The sequence below is a fragment of the Canis lupus genome, chromosome 25 (assembly GCF_048164855.1).
Source record: "Canis lupus baileyi chromosome 25, mCanLup2.hap1, whole genome shotgun sequence".
In the NCBI taxonomy this organism is placed as follows: domain Eukaryota; kingdom Metazoa; phylum Chordata; class Mammalia; order Carnivora; family Canidae; genus Canis; species Canis lupus.
In genome coordinates, this window is record NC_132862.1 from 44,169,122 (window position 1) to 44,189,800 (window position 20,679).

At 36.8% G+C, this 20,679-nt stretch overlaps 1 protein-coding gene across 11 annotated transcripts in view; it reads left to right on the top strand.

The window, feature by feature from the left end:
- ADIPOR2 (adiponectin receptor 2) overlaps positions 1-20,679 on the top strand; it is a 145,564-nt gene that overhangs the window by 98,774 nt on the left and 26,111 nt on the right. For 10 of the 11 annotated variants that reach the window (XM_072799560.1, XM_072799559.1, XM_072799562.1 and 7 more), the window contains one exon: positions 1,967-2,223. In XM_072799560.1, coding sequence (XP_072655661.1) covers positions 2,053-2,223 — 171 coding nt within the window. In that variant the 5' untranslated portion in view covers positions 1,967-2,052. Of the gene's footprint in view, positions 1-1,966; positions 2,224-5,936; positions 6,064-20,679 lie in introns of those variants that run through there. The other variant, XM_072799563.1, reaches the window with a different exon arrangement.

A 20,679-nucleotide genomic window follows, 5' to 3' on the forward strand; every position in this document is an offset into this window, starting at 1 on the left:
GAGGGCCAGAAAGACCTGGGTGTAAATCTCAACTGTTCCTCTTTATTTTTATTAAAATAAATTAATAAATTAAGTTCAGAAGCCACAGTTTTCCACATCTGTAAAATGGATGATAAAATACCATTTTATAACAACACCTCAGGGGCTGGCTATATATTAGGATTATGAGAGATACCATGTGATATGTAAATTCTCTGGTACAGAATTTAACTTTGTTGAATCATTGATCCACAGTAAATACTAGCTTCCTTTCCCTGAGATAAAATGAAATGGTTGTTGTCAGACAGTTTTGTGAGCTGTACATAAATAAAGATGTTATTAGCATTGCTTTTTCTTTTAGATTTGGGCATTAATAGCATAGTTTATAATCTCATTATTAATATGCTTGCTCAGGCCCTTATGTGATAGGCACATGCTAAGGTTTGGTGATCCTTAAAGGTTTGTGCCTGTTCTTGCTCCAGAAACTTTGAAAGCCATTAGAGAAATCCTGCAGTAAACTCACTTGATTATATGAAAGAGTTGGCTATTTTTTAGTCTAATTCAAATTTTAGGGCTAATTCTTAGTCTTAGTGCCTATGTATATGAAAACCAAATACATATTTTCACCTTCTTTTGATGCTATGCAGGCCCTCCCACTTTGCCCTACTCTCCTTTCCCCCAGTAAGAACTCTGAATCTCATGGGATTTTATGAGCATAACGCATACCCTGGCCTCTTCCTGTTTTAGTGTTTCTAATTGGATTGACTGTTATAATAACCTTATTAGTATATGTAACTACATGTCTAAATTAAGCTTTTGTACTGCGAGTTTAGAGGACCAAGGACATGAAATAATTGAACTCCCAAGAAACTTATGTCAGTCTAATTTAGAAAGATAGTGATGGTCTCTGAAAGTGTTTTTACCACTCAAGAATATTTAAATGTCATCTATCAAATTTTCATTAAACGTTTCTGTGCATAGCACTTTCTGGGAACTGAAGGGATATAAAGGAGTATGCTCTGGTCCTGAGTTTCTTGCCCTGCAAGTTAGTTAGGTTTCAAAACATCTCAGATGTTGAAATGTTAGACGTTTGAGGAACTTAAATGCAAAACATTACTAATAATATGTGCTATGAAAGAGACTTTGTCCTATTTATTTCATATAAAGTATGGTGAATTTCGGTTTCCTCGCCTGAAATGTAGATATACAAATATACCTGGTGAGGTCATTGTGATGTTTAAGAGATTGGATATGTAAGACCCAGCTTTAGTGCATAAAATCCACGTATTCTTTCTGCAGTTTGGTCTGTTTTTAATTGAAACAGTGATTGTAAAATGGTCTGTTTGAAAATAGTCCTGGCATATTGTAAAATGACATATTGTAAAAAAAAAAAAAAAATGCAGGCAGAAAAAAATGAAAAGTTTCCCCAGTTGAGACCTTTGATTCTTCCCTGTGTACTTCTGTACCACGGGCACAGTTTTGAATACTTTCCAGTAATTATTCTGTGTACATATACAATCATACTTTTATAAATTCTGGGGATGTTGTACATGTTATATCTTGCTTTTTTCATTTAAAAATTTATTTTGAAAAAAATTTATTTTGACAGCCTTTTTTTTTTTTTTTGACAGCCTTTTTAAAGATTTTATTTATTTATTCACGAGAGACACACAGAGAGGCAGAGACATAGGCAGAGGGAGAAGAAGACTTCCCACGGGGAGCCCGAAGTGAGACTCAATCCCAGGACCCCGAGATCATGTCCTGAGCTAAAGGCAGATGCTCAACTACTGGGCTACCCAGGAGTCCCAGATTTTGACAGTCTTTACTATTAGTACATGTGGATATTTTATACATTGTTTTATTGTTCTTAATGATTGTTGGGTATTCTATTGTTTGAGTGTATAATAACATAACCTTTATCTTCCCCCAGCACTCATTTAATGTGTTTATTTAAAATATGTTAATTCACAGCTTTCCTCTCCCTTAGGGTCAACTCACCCTCCAGAACGTCCATCCTCCCAAGAAGAAGGGACAGAAAGAAAGACCTCTTTGTAAGAAAGTCTTGGGTATCCCATGAACCAGACAGCAGAAAACCGATTGGGGTGCAGCAGGACTCCAGAGCCAGATATAAGGCTCAGAAAAGGGCACCAACTGGATGGTACAAGGAGAAGTGATAATGACAGCCATCAAAGAAATTTGGAGCCTGTTTTAGAGGCATCTGTTCTTTCTTCCCATCATAAAAAAGTAAGTTAAAGGGGAAGTATGGTAAATAAAAAAATATTTATGGGAATGTGATTAGAGGAGGATATTTAGGAATGCTGGAGAGAGGATGGGGTTTTGAAAAGGAATCTTGAGCACATTTGTAAGTTTTTGTTCAGGATAATTTGAAGTCTCTTAAAAATTTAAGTTAGCTAGGTATTATTTGATTTTATAGTTAATCCTTTTCTGCAGATAGTCAAATCATACTTAATCTGCTTTATCTTATTTGAGAAGAGAAATGGGTTTTTGTAGTTCAACCATGTTTTAGTTATGACATTATCTTGTATATTTTTGGAGAAATTCTAACTCTGTGCTGGAACTACTTTTCCAAATATGGTTTATCTCCAGTGCATACCTTGAAAGTCATTAGAATTCTTGGAACAGAAGGCAGATACTAATCTTTCCTTTTACTCCCCAGAGAAAAGAGCAGCTTTTAAATTATTTAAGCAACTATACCTAGAGAGCAAAGGTATAAGTATCTGTGAACAGCATCAGAAAGTCATTGTTTTATGTATTTTGTTATGTGCTTTGTATCCTTGGAATTATGTAGCATGTGTCCACTGTTGTGGCTCTAGTACAGTGTTTCTCAAACTGTAGGTTGTGTCCATTAGTGGTTTGTGAAATTGATTTTGGTACAAGTAGTTTTTAAAAAATTAAACAGCAAGAGAACAAAGAGGGACATGTATGTAGTAATATACAATTAAACCATATTATTTGATGAAATTATTTAGTTTTATATAGGTAATATATAGATATGAATAATGTATGCATTTCTTAATGTGGGTTGTAGTTTAAAACATTTTGAAAGCCTCTACTCCAAACTGCATCTTTACCATCTTAAGAGATAATGTTTATCATGTGGGTAATAGTGGTGTTGGTTTGAACTACAGAGGATTGTCTTGTCCTTTCAGGTCTCTTACAAGAATTTCATCAAAGCATTGTAGCAATATAGGTACGATATAGGAAATTTAAGATATTTTTTCTATTCTTAATGATGCTTATAAGCCATCTTTATCTTCTTGGCTAGATGGTGTTATAGTGAATGATTTACATGTATGCACGTGTGTATGCCCACACGTACACAGGACAGATCAGTAAAAGTAAAAGCACTTATTTGCCTACTAAATATAATTTGGTCTTTAAACCAGCATTATTATGGTTTACAAGAAGTTTCACAGATATCTGGGGCAAGAACTTGCTTTCTTGCTGCCATTTTACAGTAATGTGTACTAGCAGCTAACTATGACTTATCTAAGCTGAGCAAGCTGTTTCCCTCATTTGCTACTAAGGCCTAAGTGGTGACTGGGGTGGTGTTTTGTTTTGTTTTTTTCTTCTTAATTACCGTAAGCACAATGTGAATTATTGATAACTATATACTCATTAGATCTCTAGAACTTTTACAGCTTGCATGACTGAAACTCTATAGCCATTGAATAGCACCTCTCATTTTCTCTGCCCCTGCTAGCCCTTGTCAGCCACCATTGTGCTGCTTTTATGAGCCTGATTGCTTTAGATATCTCATATAAGTGGAATTCTGCAGTATCTCGCCTTCTATTACTGGCTTATTTCACTTAGCATAATATCCTCAAGTTTTGTACATGTAGTATATGACAATACTTCTTTCCTAAGGCTAAGTACTATTCCTTTGTGGGTATATACTGCATTATCTTTATTCATTCATCCACTGATGGACATTTCGGTTGTTTGTACTTCTTGGCCGTTGTGAATAATGCCACCAATACTGTTTTCAGTTTTTCTTTTTGTGTGTGTATACCCAGAAGTCAGATTACTGGGTCATTTGGCAGTTGTATTTTTAGTTAGTTTTTTTTTTTTTTTTTTGGAACCTCCATACTGTTTTCCATACGAGTTGCATTATTTTATATTCCCGTCAACAGTGCACAAGGGTTCTCATTTCTCCACATCTTTACCAATACTTACTATTTCCTTTTTTGGTAATGGGTGTTCTAACAGATGTGATGTACTGCATTGTAGTTGCTTTGCATTTCTTTGATGATTAATGATATTGAGCATCCTTTCATATATTTGTAGGTCTTTGGAGAACTGTTCACATCTTTTGCCCATTTTAAAATCCATTTATAAACCAATTGAGTTTTTTTCCCTGTTGAGTTTTAGGAGATCCTTTTATATTTTGGATATTAACTCCTTGTCAGATATATGGGTTGCAAATAATTTCTCCTATTCCATAGGTTTTTAATTTTGTTGATGGTTTTCTTTGCTGTGCAGGAGCTTTTTAGGTGACGTAGTTCCACTTGTCTAATTGTGCTTTTGGTGTCATATCCAAGAAGTCATTACCAAAACCAATGTTATAAAACTTAACTTTTGGGGCTCCCTGGGTGGCTTAGTGGTTTAGTGCCTATCTTTGGGCCAGGGTGTGATCCTGGAGTCCTGGGATCGAGTCCCACATCGGGCTCCCTGCATGGAGCCTGCTTCTCCCTCTGCCTGTGTCTCTGCCCCTCTCTCTCTCTGTGCCTCTCATGAATAAATAAAAAAAAAATCTTTAAAAAAAAACCAAAAAAACCTTTTTCTCTGTATTTTCTTCTAGGAGATATATAGTTTTAGGTTCTACATTTAGGTTTTTTTTTTTGAGTTAAGTCATTATGAATTGATATTTGTGTATTATATAAGATAAGGGTTCAGTTTTACTCTTTTGCATGCAGGTATCTAGTTTTCCAGTACCATTTATTGAAGAGACTGTATAGTCTGTTTCTTATTATATAGTCCTGCTATTCTTGCTGAAGATCATTTGAGTATATATGCATGAGCTTATGTCTGGATTCTTGATTCTGTTCCATTGGTCTATAGGTCTGTCTTTCTGTCAGTACCATACTGTTTTGATTACTGTACTTTTGTAATATGTTTTGAAGGAAGTAGGATATTTCCAGCTTTATTGTTCTTTCTCAAGACTCTTTTGACTAGGAGTGCCTGGATGGCTCAGTCAGTTAGGTGTCTACCTTTGGCTCAGGTCATGATCTCAGGGTCCTAGAGATCAAGCCCCATGTTGGACCTGCTCAGTGGGGAGTCTGCTTCTCCTTCACCCCCATTCTTCCCCGATTTGCTCTTTGTCAAATAAATAAAATCTTAAAAAAATAAAAAGACTATTTCGACTATTAGAGGCCCTTTGTCATTCCATATGAACTTGAGGATTTTTTTTTTTAAATGATTGGGGTTATCTTAAAATGGTGATGTAATAAACAGAATTGGAAGAGGATTGATCAAGTTATTGAACACAGAGTTAGAAGATCTATCATTTAGCCTTGTAAAATAGACAAGTTACTTACCTCGGATTTATATTTGTCATGTGTAGTGGGACAATAGATGATATTGGCGTTCCTTTCCAGTGATGATAGAGTTCTACATTATTACCAATCAAATTTGTGGTAGTAAGGAATGTTCTTAAGGGCTTCCAGAATGTACACATTGAATTATTCTTTTCTTTTTAGGATTTTGTTTTTAAGTAAAAACAAAATATACCCAATATGGGACTTGAATTTACAACCTCCAAATCAAGAGCTGCATGCTCTATTGACTGAGCCAGCCAGGCAACCCACATTGAACTGTTCTGAAACACACTCATATTAAATAGCTGATAGTGATAATTAGTACCTCTAGCAGTTTCTAGAAGTGATTGTGTAACTGAATGCTTAGTAAAGACTGATTGAAAGTGCAGGAAGAGGAAAGGAGGAAGTGTGTACAGGGCATTTCAAGTAATAGGAGTAGTGTGTGCAAGGTCCTAAATCTGAAAAGAACTTGACATGTTTAAGAAGTGTGGTCAGTGGATAGGTGGAAGAAATGAGGGGAAAAAAGGTAAGTACCTTTGTAGACCATGATATGGGGAAAGTACAGTGAAAGTTATTGGAAAGTTTTAAGGAAGGGAGTGATAAGATTTTATTTACAGTCTAGAAAGATCACTTTGGGCTCTTAATGTGAAGATAGCAGAGTTTGGGGGCTGTTGGTGGGGAAAGAAACTTGGAGATGAGTCAGAAGGATGCTATAGAAATTCATGAAAGTAGCTTATTCTGGGTTGATGGTGGTAGTTGAGTTGGCAAGAAGCAGATACATTTGAGCTGTGCTTTGGAGGTAGAGTTGACAGAATTTGTTGGTATGCTGGATATGTTGGGTTAAGGGAGAAGGGAAGGAAATGACAAGAATGAGTGAGGTATGACATGAATACTTGGATTGCTGGGGTATGATTCTGTTTTCTGAGATGGGAAAAACTAGAGGATAAAGTATGGAGGTGAAATAGGTTTAGGTGGGAGGATCAAGAGCTTGCTTTTGGTTGTGTTAAATATGAAATGAACATGAGACATCTTAGTGGATGCATCTAGAAGATAGTTGGGTAGGAGTGTAGCCTTCCTAAGAGTGGCCAGGGCTGGAAGTAATCTTTTAGGAAGTAGTTGCAATGTAGATGATACTTAAAACTTTTGAAATAGTTAAGGTTACTTAAGAGGGAGAGGGAAAAGAGAAGGGCCTAAGGATCCAGCCATTTAGCCTGAAGAACACCAGCATTCATAGGGCATTTCAATAAGAGGGGAAAGTAGAAGAAGCTAGGAAAGAGACTCTTAAGAGGTAGGAGGAAAACTCAGGAATTGTAATATCACAAAAACCAAGAAAGTCAAGGAAGGGAGGAAGCAGTGATTTGATTTGTTTCTATACTGCTGAAGAGATCATGGACAAAAGGGATAGACTAGTGACCACTGGTTCTGACAACGTGGTGTTCATAGGTGAACTTTAACAAGAGCTTTTTTGGTAGAGGACTGGGAACAGAAGCCAGACCTTGGAGTAGATTAAATTGTGAATAGTGGGTGATAAATATTCATGGCGTGTGTAATAAGCAGTCCTTTCTTGGTCATGTAAAAAGATGTTTCAAACAAGTAAACTTTTCCCCACATGTTTCCTGTATACTAAAATTATTTTACACTTTCTGGTTTCCCACACAGAATAATAGTAAAATTAGAATTACATAAAGCCTTTAATTTTTTGCTTATTTCTTTTATAAATGAGTATATTCTGCAGTCTGTAGATGGCAGATGTGTAGATATTTTATTTTTTTAGGTGTTTTTGGACTATTAAAGAAAACTTACTAAGACTAAATTGTAGGACTCCAAGGCCTACTATATTCTAACTGTAGATTTGTGGAGAATCTTTCCTGAGTCCTCTGGACCTATACTTGGAATCTGTACTTTGCTTATCTTTGTGGTATTTGAATATCAAATGTGAATTGAGAATTTTGACTCAACTATCTTCAGTGCAGATAGGTATATTCTGGTGATTTTTTAATCTCTAAAAATGTTCATAATGTGCATATTGAATGTTAAAGAAAAACCAAAGATAAGATTGTATATGGAGAGAGAGAGAACAACTTATAAAGTCATGCACACTGAAATTTAGAGTTATGTAAATATTTTAATGTTAGTGCACCAAAAAAGTACATCCCCATGTTAGTCAGATTTTGCTGCAGAAACTAAATATTCCAAAAGCTCAATGACTTAGAATGATAGAAACAAACATAAGGGCTATGGTCAAGTGTGACTGCTCTAGGTTGCTCTATTGCAGGTCAGCTCCATGAGTCTTCTTATTCTGGGACTCAAGCTGAAGGAGGCTGTCTGGGACATGTGCTCGTGGCATACTGCAAAAGTCCCAGAGACCAAATCAAATCACACATTTGCATTCAAAGTTTCTGCTCATATATGATGTATGTTACATTTGCTTATGTTCCATTGGCCAAAGCAGTTATGTGGCCAGGTCCAAAGATAATGGGATGGGGATTCTATTTTTTTGTGGGAAAGGAGTGAGTGAATAATTGAGAACTTTAATATGTAATCTGCCAAAAGTTTCTAAAGGAAAAAGCCATTCCCTATCCTTGTATCTTGTACTTCATGTAATTTTCAGTGCTGGGGGTGTCTGGGTGTCTCAGCCGGTTAAGTGTCCATCTCTTGATTTCAGCTCGTGTCATGGGATCAGTTGGGGCTTGTCTCTCTCCCTTTGCTTCTCTCTCTCTCTCTCTCTCTCTTCCTTTTTCTCTATCCCAAGTAAATATGTAATTGAAATCTTAACAAAAAACCAACAAATTTTGAGTGCTGCATCAGACGCTGGAGAGAATTTTCTTATACCACAGAACACTGGAATGACATTTTGAAGATGTAGGTTCTTCTCTTTATCTAACTCCTGATTATGACTCTGCGGAATTTTTCATTGCATCAGTTTCTCTGAAAAATACCACCAACAACAGTGTGTGTGTGTGTATCTTCTATATGCATATTATATGAATAATGTGAGAATTTGTGAAAATTCTGTTTTTAGATTTGATGCTTACTTTTCTGTTCCTATTGCCCTGAATTCTAATTTCCTGTTTGTTGTCTTGAATTTTAATAATGAGCAAAAACAAACAAAAAAACAAATTTAGTAGTGTAAATATCCAGAGGTTTCCTAAGATATAAACTGGTGTGTACAGTTGAACTATTTTTATGATATGTTGAACGTGTGTTCTAGATGAGAAAACTGAGACAGTGAAAGCTTAAGTGACCATTCCAGTGGTTTCCTGTTTGGGGCAATTTTGACTCCCAGGAAATACTTTGCAGTGTCTGGACACATTTTTGCTTGTCAAAACTAGGGGAATTGCACTACTAGCATTTTGTGGGTAGAGACCAAGGATGCTGCTAAACATCCTGTAATACACAGCCCCCACAACAAAGTACCTAGCTGAGTATGTAAGTGCCAGGGTTGAGAAAGCTAATACATGTTCTGATTACCTCATTGGCACATTGTCACAATAGCAGATCTGAAAATATTATGCTTTTGATTAATGGAAGTATTGTAGGAATGTATTTTTTCAGATCCCAGGTCTTTCATTTTGTTTTTTTTTTTTTTAATTTTTATTTATTTATTTATTTATGATAGTCACAGAGAGAGAGAGGCAGAGACGACACAGGCAGAGGGAGAAGCAGGCTCAATGCACTGGGAGCCCGATGTGGGATTCGATCCTGGGTCTCCAGGATCAGCGCGCTGGGCCAAAGGCAGGCGCTAAACCGCTGCGCCACCCAGGGATCCCTCAGGTCTTTCATTTTGCAGTTCTCCCAAGAGATTTCATCAAATCCTCATCCATCTTAAATTGTGATTTTTAATGTGCACAGCTTACAGGGTGGAACACAGTGACCCTGTTTGGCTACACTGGGCTAGGTGCTAGGAATATGGTGATGGGTAAGAGCCACAATTTGTTGGCTGCATTACAGAAGTGGAGGAGACACAGACAACAAACCCCCGAAACACATAAATAAGATAATTTCAAAGTGATAATTGTTATGAAGAGAAAAGTATGGTAACATAGTGAGTTGAGAGAATTTTGAAAAAAAAAAAAAAATTTCTTACTAAGATTTTAGTTTTAGAGCAGTTTTTAAATTCACAGAAAAATTGAGAGGAGAAATAGAGACTTCTTGCCCTCACATGCATAGCCTCCCCCACTATCAACATCCCCCATCAGAATGCTATCTTTGTTATATTTGATGAGCCTATAATTGACACCCAAAGTTCATAGTTTATATTACAATTTACTCTTGATGTTATGTATACTATGAATTTGGACATATATCCATTATGGTCTTATACAGAGTAGTTTCAGTGCCCAGAAAATCCTCTCTGCTCCGTTTCTTTCCATCCCCATCCCCCCCATCCCCGAGTTCCTTAGCTGTACTTAAGGAAAGTATGTTTGAGTTGAGGCCTGAGTGATAAGGAACACCAGCAAGAAGAGTATTTCCAGGTAGAGGAAACAAGCTACCATAGGGAGCCAGAGGTGGAATAAGCTTTTCCCCCTCTGCTACTGCTGTCTTCTCTTATATTCTGTCCTTCCCTTTTCTTTTCCGTGAGGACTGAAAGAAGGCCAGTGCAATTAGAGCATGAGGAATAAGAAGGAAAAGTGAAATGAGAGGAGGTCAGTAGGCCAGGGAGGGACCTTGATCATATAGGTGTATAGAAGGACTTTAGGTCTTATTTTAATAAAATCTGCTAGAAAGTGTCTTTGGAGTGTCTAAACAGGAGGGAGGGATTGGTGATTTTTTATACCATCACTCTGGATGTGGAGAAGGAACTGTGAGAAGACAGAATGGAAGGACAGGAGCCTGTAGAATATTCTAGGTGAGAGAAATGTTTGCATGAAATAGGGTGGCAGTAGCAGCAAAAGTGGAGGGATTCCCAGTATATTTTGGAGGACAAAAAAAAAAAATATATATATATATATTAGGACCTCCTGATGGATTCAATGTAGAGATTGAGGAAAAGAGGGTAATCAAAGATCATTATTGAATATTTTAACTGTGCAAAAACTGAGATTGGTAAGATGAGGGGGCAGGCTTTAAAAAGGTGGAATCAAGCATTTCATATTTTAGAATATGAGATTTGAGGTTCTCTTTAGTCATCTTAGAAGAGATAATTGAATAGGTAGTAACTGTATCACTTTATGCTTTTTAATGTACCACTTTCCTTAACTATATTCAAAACTGACAAGTGTGCTTATTGAAGCTGAAGACTTCTGTTAAAGCTAGAGAAATTTCAGACTAGCCAATTAGACTGAGATTTAAAATGGCAGCGAAGTTGTGTTTATAATATGAGTTATGAGACTAAAATGTTTTTAGAATTCAGAATTTGTCCATCCTGTCCCTTTTGTGTCAGATACACAGTGGTTATCTGTTTCTTATTCTATGTATTTTTTTTAATGCTATGTATTTTTATTTATAATTTTCACTTGATAGAGTGATATCTTCTAAATATGTTTGTGCTCCTTGTTTCAATAACAAATTATCAAGCGAATGTGATTTTTTTTCATCCTTATGAATGAACTCATTAGATTGACTTAAAAACTTCTATTTGAATTTCCTTTAATCTTAGAGTTAACCCAGAAGCCAACAACCTGAACAAAAGAACCATTTCTTTGTTCCCATCTGTTTTAACAGGTTTTCTGTGAGGAATCCTGGAATGAGAGCATTAGATTGTCAAATGTTAGAGTTGAAAAGACTCTCTGAAGCCATTTTGGTTTTAACTTCCTCAATTTACTAATGAGGAAATTGTGTGTTTCTGTTCCTAATGAAAATTTGTCCTTTCAGTATTGTTTCTCTTTGGAGTGGAAGTTCTTTGCTGCAAATGAGAAGGTGGTTTATGAAGAGACCAGTGCATCCGTATGAGAGGTGGTTTCAACATACTGGGTCATTTAAGCAGTGAAAACTTCTACTGCTCTAGTTTTCCCTTGCCCTTCCTCTTCATTAATTGCAACTTTTGTTCTGTATTTAATCTGTATACAGTACTGCCCCTTGCTGCTAATTTCAGAGATGTTAGTATAGAAGAATACTATACTATAATAATAAAATAGAATAGGAGCTAGAAAAGGAAGATAGAGTTATAAAAAATTATGTAATTTTGATGAAATTAAAGACAAATCATTAATATCTTCAAGGGACTTAATGAATTCCATACACCAATTTTTTGGTTTTTTTTTTTTAAAGATTTTTTTTTTTTTTAAAGATTTTATTTATTCATGAGAGACAGACAGAGAGAGAGGCAAACATAGGCAGACGGAGAAGCAGTCTTCATGCAGGGAGCCTGATGTGGGACTCGATCCTGGATCTCCAGAATCACACCCTGGGCAGTGCTAAACTGCTGAGCCATCCGGGCTACCCTTGGTTTGTTTTTGGAGGAAGGATTTCTTTCTTGAAATTTCCAGTTTTGAAGTGGAAATATGTTAGCTGTTAGCAAATAGAGTATATCTGTCTGAATAATTCCAATAATGCCTTAAATTTGTATGTAGCCTTCTCACAGACATTATCTCATTTGCTTCTCAAAATTGCACTCAAATAGGAAGACCAGATATTATCTTTTTATTTTTTATTTTTTTAAAGTTATTTATTTATTTATTTATTTATTTATTTATTTATTTATTTATTTATTTATGATAGAGAGAGAGAGGCAGAGACGCAGGCAGAGGAAGAAGCAGGCTCCATACAGGGAGCCCGACGTGGGACTCGATCCTGGGACTCCAGGATCACACCCTGGGCCAAAGGCAGGCGCCAAACCACTGAGCCACCCAGGGATCCCCTGATCTCTTTTTAAAAGTGGATGAAAGTAAGATTTAGAAAGTTTAGAGTAATATGCCCAAGGTCACATGGCCAAAAGAGAGCATGTGCCAGGTCTTCTGACTGTACTTTCTGCTGAACAAAACTGCCTTTATGAAAATTGGCAGCAGGCTGACTTCATGTTTCTCAGTTCTAAACTCTGCCTCGGGCAGCCCCGGTGGCGCAGTGGTTTAGCGCCGCCTGCAGCCCAGGGCGTGATCCTGGAGACCCTGGATTGAGTCCCAGGTCGGGCTCTCTGCTTCTCCCTCTGCCTGTGTCTCTGCCTCTCATTCTCTCTCTGTGTCTCTATGAATAAATAAATAAAATCTTAAAAAAAACAAAACAAAACTCTGCCTCTTGAGTATTTATGTTGAGCCCAGAGGTTAGATTCAATCATTGGTACTTGTTTTTTGACAGAAGTGTTACACACACCTCATTTTTCTTTTAGGCCAGGGTAACTTTGCTTCTCGGATGCATTCTAATCTTTCAGTGAGTTTTTTGTTATTTTGAAAGTAAATAAACCTAACATTATCATCATGGTGTGTTCTTTCACATTTCTAATGATTTTGTATAATTTTCTTTGAGTACTTGTTCCTTCATTTTATTTTTACTTATTTTTAAAATGATTTTTTAAAAAAATTTGTTTGAGAGAGAGGGAGAGAAAGAAGCAAAGTATTTGCTGAGCGGGGAACTGGACGTTTGGCTCTATCCCAGGACTCTGAGATCATGACCTGAGCTGAAGGCAGATGCTTAACCAACTGAGCTACCCAGGCCCCCATTCCCTTGTTATAAAATGTAGAACTTCGGGGCAGCCCGAGTGGCTCAGTGGTTTAGCGCTGCCTTCAGCCCAGGTCCTGATCCTGGAGACTCGGGATCGAGTCTCATGTCAGGCTCCCTGTGTGGAGCCTGCTTGCTTCTCCCTCTGCCTGTGTCTCTGCCTCTCTCTCTCTCTTTCTCTGTCTCTCATGAATAAATAAAATCTTTAAAAAACAACAACAAAAAAAAAATGTAGAGCTTAAGTAGATTGCGTAGGCTTTAAAAAAAATGTGTTAATTACCTTAGATTCTCTAGCTATGTTAAATGTAAGTTGTGCATAAGGATAAAAATGTAATAGGAAAAGCACCAGGGGTGTCTTTTTTTTTTTTTTAAATAAAAATCAAGTGAAATTCTGAATTTGTAAAAACAAAGTTCTATAAGCAGTTGTATCCATTACAGAGTGATACATCTTTTTGTGTAGGTGTTTATCAGAAGATTCCTTTAAATCAGTGAATCTATTTTGGAATACTCATCTGATGGATCACCTATGCCCTTTAAGGAAAATAAACACAAATGCCAGGATTTAATCCTAACCTACTAAGTCAGAATCTTTGGGTCTTGGATGAATGTATTTTTAAAAATCTTCACAAGTAACTAAGAAACTCACTACTGTTTAAAAATCAGTGCTTAAAGTTATAGTTTTTTTTTTTTTTAAGATTTTATTTATTTATTCATGAGAGACACAGAGAGAGAGAGAGGCAAGAGACACAGGCAGAGGGAGAAGCAGGCCCCATGCAGGTAGCCCGATGCAGGACTTGATCCCAGGACTCCATGATCACTCCTTGGGCCAAAGGCCAAAGGCAGGCGCTAAATCGCTGAGCCACCCAGGGATCCCCCCACCTTTTTTTTTTCTTAAAAGATTTACTTCTTTATTTTTAGAGAGAAAGAGCACGAGAGGGAGAGGCAGTGGAAGAAAAGAGAGAATCTCAAGCAGACTCCCTGCCTAGCATGGAGCTGGATGTGGGGCTTGATATCATGACCCTGAGATCGTGACCTGACCTGAAATCAAGAGTCAGATGCTTAACCAACTGTGCTACCCAGGCACGCCCCTATAGTTCTTTTATTTAAAATAATGTATTAAATTCTTCTCAGGAGCATGGTTCACAGAAAGACCAATCTCTGTATACTCTGAGGAATATTTGGAAATTGAATTAGATTTTTTGCTGTTTGTTAAAGGAAAATGTCACAGTTACTCACAGTTCACCATTTTAAGAAATATTGAGATAATCATATATAAAATTCACCCATTTATAGTGTACAATTCAAGTTTTAGTATATTCACAGAATTATGCAACCATCAGAACAGTTTAATTTAGAATATTTTTATTATCTCTGAGTAAATCTTTTATCCATTAGCTAGCTATCATTCCTATCTCCACACCCTAACTCTAGGCAGCTGATTTCTATTTCATCTTTCCCACTCATATATTTAATCATGTCTTTTATATTTCATCACAGTACACACCGTAACTTGTAATTATGTATTTGTTTGATTAGATGTTTAGTAATTATTTTTGCTTGCAGACTGTGTTCCATGGTGGAACAAATCTTGAGTTTTATCACCCCATCCTCAGATTCAAGCCCAGTCTTTTTGATTCATGGTAGGCATATAACACATAGTTGTTGAATGAATTTATCAGTAGCCAATATAGTGTTCTAGGTCTAAACTGTTTCAAGTAGTTTCCATAAAGAGATGTACAGAAAGAGAGTATTGGAGTATGCTGTTTTGAGTTCAGGGAAAATTAGTTAACATACTTTTTTAATCCATGATAGAATAAGTGTATTTTTATTATTTATCAGAAGAATGATATTTTTTGAGCCTGTACAACGTGTGAGGCAACTTTCTAAGCTCTTTTACACATATCATCTCATTCATTCCTAGAGTAGCCTTATAGAGTAGGTGTTAGTAAAATCTGTTTTGCAGATGAAGAAACAGAGGTTCCATTGAATTTATGTGAGTGATACACTGGGACTCTTATTAGAAGACTTAATATACTACTTCTCTTCATGGGGCTGGATTTTCCTTTCACTGGTTTATTGTCAAAAGTGTGATTTGGCAGTTTGAGTGGTTATTTGTCTTTAATACATTTTAAAGGACACTTATCATAGATAGTCAAAATTGTGGAAAAGGAGGCCCTGTTTGTGGTACTGATCCATTGTAATTGTGGAATTGACTCTTAGGGAGCTTCAAATGAAATATCTGTACAGTTGCATTCATTTCCCTATGTGTGAGAGTCCTTTATTTGAGGCAGTGGAGAGGTTAATTTACTTTATTCCTTAAGAAACTAGGGATCCCTGGGTGGCTCAGCGGTTTGGCCTGCCTTAGGCCCAGGGTATGATCCTGGAGTCCCAGGATCAAGTCCCACATCGGGCTTCCCGTGTGGAGCCTGCTTCTCCCTCTGCCTGTGTCTCTTGCCCCCCCCCCCTCTCTTTCTTTCTCTCTCTCTCTCTCTCTCAGTGTCTCTCATGAAAAAAATAAATAAAATCTTAAAAAAAAACTAATTTTTTTTTAAAAAACAGAGGACTAGAAATCAAATACAGTTGACCCTTGAACAATACAGATTTAAACTGCATGAGTCTACTCATGCATGGATTTTTTTGAAATATGCAGTACCACCAATACTATAAATATAGATTCTCTTATTTATGATTTTTAAAAAAATTTTTATTTATTCATGAGAGACACAGAGAGAGAGAGAGGCAGAGACACAGTCAGAGAGAGAAGCAGACTCCATGCAGGGAGCCCGATGTGGGACTCGATCCTGGGACTCCAGGACCACGCCCTGGGCCAAAGGCAAGCACTAAACCGCTGAGCCATCAAGGGATCCCCTATTTATGATTTTTTAGTAGCATTTTCTTTAGCGTACTTCATTGTAAGAATACAGTATATAACATACAAAATATGTGTTAATCAACTGTTTATGTTATTATGTTATTGGTAAGGCTTTTGGTCCATAGTAGACAATTAGGTAAGTTTTTGAAGAATCCAAAGTTTTATGTGGATTTTTGACTACTTGGGGAGGCAGTGCCCCACCCCTTGGTTGTTTAAGGGTTAACCGTACTTTAAAATCTCTGGAATAGGAATCTATTTTTCATAAGCTCCCTCACATGAATCTGGGGGCACACTTAAGTTTTGGGAACTAGTGATTATAGCCTTCTCCTTTTCATAAGATGTGTATGTATAGGTTCTAGACTGATGAAACTTTGGCAGTTAAACCTAGGCCCAGAGTAACTGAGTATGTCCTTATCCGTAAATGGAATACCTGATAGTGTGTACTTTGTCTCATAGTGTGGTAGTGAGAACTGTGTGTGGTACATGGAAAGTACTTACAAATGTTGGATATGGCACATCATTTGTGTCAATAAGAAAAGATTTGCTTAAATTTCATCTTAGAGGGATGCCTGGGTGGCTCAATGCTTGAGCGTCTGCCTTTGGCTCAGGGCATGATCCCAGAGTGCTGGGATCGAGTCCCACATCGGGCTCCCTGCGTGGAGCCTGCTTCTCCCCTCTGCCCGCTCCCCTCTGCCCGTGTCTCTGCCTGTGTCTCTCAGGAATAAATAAATAAGATCTTAAGAAAAAAAATCATCTTAGGCAGATTCTTTTTCTATGCCTGTTTAAGGACCAGGCATAATCTATTACATATTGTTATTATACTTTGTAGTCATCTTTAAAAAAAAAAAAAAGATAGTTACTGTTTTTGCTAATCCGAACATAATTCTTATCCCCAGTACTTAAAATAGTTCATTCATAAACAATGAATGATTGAACCTAAGTTTTGGCCCTGGTCCACTACCAGCGAGTTGTGTGATTTTGGCCAATTTTCGTTATTTCTTTGGGCCTCATTTTCTTAATATTGAAATGAGTTGTTAGAACCAGGTGATATCTAAGTTTTCTCAACCTCCACATTTCTGTGGTTCCCCTACTATAGTTGTAAACTCTTCTTTGTTAGAGGATAAAAGATAAATGAAGGTCATAATTAGTTTTTCATGGATTGGTCTAATTAGGTGTCTTTGCTTATTAAATTACTATGTAATAGCTACTTTTATCACTTAAACCAAGTTTGTTTTTATTTAGTGAAGCTACTGTGCTTCAGTAATCTCTAAGGAAGCAGTTTTTAAAAAGAAAAGGAAAAACAAAAGCAAAGTTTTGGGTTCAGAGAGACCTAGATTTAAATCTCTGATCTTTTCTATATTTTTATTTCCCACCGTTTTTAAGAAAAAAACAACAAAAACATTATTGAAGTGTATAGTGCATACAGAAAAGTGCATATATGGTAACCTGTGTAACCAATACCCCTAGAGGTCCCCTTAATGCCTTCCCTCCTCCATAGTGAAGCCCGTCCTTTTCCCAGAGGTAACCATTGTCCTGATTTCTAATGGTATAGATTAGTTTTGCCTATTTTTATACTTCATGTCATTGGAACCATTAAATACTCTTGTATCTGGCTTCTTTCACTCAGCATCATGTTTGTGAAATTCATCTATACCTTGTGTAGCTGTAGTTTTGTTCATTTTTACTGTCCTTTAGTTTTCTTTGTGTGACTATAATACGTTCTCTTAATGATAGCTAGTGGGTTGTTTCAAGTTCTGGGCTCTTCTAAATAGTATTTCTATAACTATTTTAGTACTTGTCTTCTGGTGAATGTATAGTCGCATTTCTGTTAGCTCTATACCTAGGAAGGGAATTGCTGGATCAGGAATGACCCCTTTCCCCCTTTAAACATTAAAAACATTTAACAGACCCTCATATGATCATATATTTAATATTAGTTTGAAACAAAGTGCGTGAAGGAAATTGACCAGGAATGTACTTCATTTATATAAGATAATGTCATTAGGCTGGGAATCAAGGTACCACTGGGAGCTATGTAACTTCCCTTAGATTGCATTTCTTTATTTACTACGCTTGATCTGGTTTTCCACATCATAAAATGAGAATAGAAATACTCATCTCAGAAGGTTGCTGAGGATTTGATTATTTAGTTTATAAAGGCACTTAGTAAGTGTCCAGCATGTAGTTAGTGCACAATAAATAAGAATTCTGTTACCCTGTCCTTCCTTTGTAATAGTAGTCCGGTAATTACAATAAATCCTAGTAGTCACATCCCGAACTTACTCTTCCATCTCAGCCATCCTTGACTTTAACAGTCTTTTCACAAAGGTGATTTTTAAATCTCTCATCTTAGTACTGACCTCTTTATTGGACCTTAAACTGTTTTATTTATTTTTATTTATTTTTTCCTTAAACTGCTTTAAATTGAACTAATTTAGCCTGCTCCCTCCCCCATCAGCTTTTCCTTTTGATGTCCTGATTTCTATTAAATAGTCTCAGCTTTCTTCCAAGTATCCAAACTTGGTTCCTAGAATGTCAGAGGGGAGGGAATACCAAATTTAGTTTAGTAAAGATGCATGCATTTATTCTTCAGATATTTTTTAGGTTTTTGTTTTGTTTTTTAGAATTTTATTTATTTATTTTTAAAGAAAGAGAGAGAACAAGGGGGAGGGGAAGGGATAAGCAGACTCCACACTCAGTGAGGAGCCCAACGAGGGACTCAGTCTCAGGACCCTAAGATCATGACCTGAGCCAAAACCAAGAGTCGGATGCTTAACCAACTGAGCCACCCAGGCACCCCAGCGTTGTATTTGTGTTTTGTTTTATTTAAGGATGTATTGGCATTCTGGGAATACAAAAATAAAACATAGTCTCTGCTCTTAAACAGCTGACAGTCCAGTTGGAGGGACAGACAAGGAAATCAATACGTTTGTGGTATTGGTTGTGTGATTGTGCAGGGTACTGTGGGAGCAATTCTGTCATCACCTAGGGTCTAGGGAGGCAAAACTTGAGTTTCAGAGTTAACTAAGAGAAAAAACTAAGGATAGTCTAAGCAGAGGGAACAACAGATGTGAAGACACAAAAGTAAAAAATAGCACGATGCTTTTTAGGGAATAGTACCAATAATAGCTAACATGTATTGAGTATACATTGGTATGTACTGGTGTCTAAACCTAGGAAGTGTTCAGCATAGTTAGAATGAAGGATCAAGAGTGCAAAGTAGTGGAAGGTTTGGTAGCAAGTAAGCCTAGACAATTGAGGCCTAAAATCCAGGTCTCTAGACTTCTGGTGCAGTACTTTTTATCATCCAAAATTATTTTTGAAATATATAATGTGGTATATTGGTTAAAATGAATAGGCCATTTCTTCTCTAAAACCGGGATTCCTTTAACTATATATGCTAAAGTATATTTAAGGGCTTTTTTTTTTTTTTTTAAGTTTTTATTTATTTATGACAGAGAGAGAGAGAGGCAGAGACACAGGCAGAGGGAGAAGCAGGCTCCATACAAGGAGCCCGACGCGGGACCTGATCCTGGGTCTCCAGGATCACACCCCGGGCTGCAAGCGGCGCTAAACCGCTGCGCCACAGGGGCTGCCCTATTTAAGGGTTTTGAAAGCTAAGACAAAGCCACAAAAGAGGCATCCAGATTGCCCTGATCTTTAGTTTTACAGGTTTTCTTCACATCTCTGAATTTTCAAGGTATTAAGTCGAAGAGAGCAGCAGCCTTTATGATTGCCTTACTTTTCCTTTACTCTAGATTCTTCTTCATAAATGGGGATTAGGAGCCAACTTTTACTCCTTTAACCTAGGAATTACTTATTGAGCAGTTTTTCTTTAACCAAACTTGTAAGAATGCCACTCTATATTACTTTATCCTAAGAAAGTTAAATTGTAAATAGACTATTGTCTGCTGATCCCTGCATTTTCTTTTCTGGAGGAAGTGTATTTAGGACATTCAGTTAAGATTAGAGAGAGTTGCTATGTGACAATAAAAAAATTGGATGATTTTAAAGATCTTTTCTGTTAGGCTTTGATAGAGATAACTAGTCTGTATAGGCTAAGAGTATATATATTTTTAGGCAGTCCAAAATGAATGTCCATATACATTAGATATTGTACTTATTTTACTGGACAGTTCAGGAGATGCATTCATCAGTGCTTTCTCTTTCAGCTTTCATTTTCTTTCTCTTTTCTTTTCTCTTTTCTTTTCTTTTTTCCTTCCTTCCTTCCTTCCTTCCTTCCTTCCTTCCTTCCTTCCTTCCTTCCTTCCTTCCTTCCTTCCTTCCTTCCTTCCTTTCTTTCCTTTCTTTCTTTCTTTCTTTCTTTCTTTCTTTCTTTCTTTCTTTCTTTCTTTCTTTTCAAGATTTTTAATTTATTTATTCATGAGAGACACAGAGAGAGAAAGGCAGAGACATAGGCAGAAGGAGAGGTAGGCTTCCTGCAAGGAGCCTGATATGGGACTCAGTCCTGCACCCTGGGATCATGCCCTGAGCTGAAGACAGGTGCTCAACTGCTGAGCCACCCAGGTGTCCCTCAGCTTTCATTTTCTGTAGACACCTTAATTTCCATTAACCCCTGTGTATTTGTTAGCTATATCAGCTTACTAACACCTTTTCTCATTTTCCTTTTTTTAAAAAAGCTTTAGCTACACATTTCAGATTAAAAAACATTTTTTT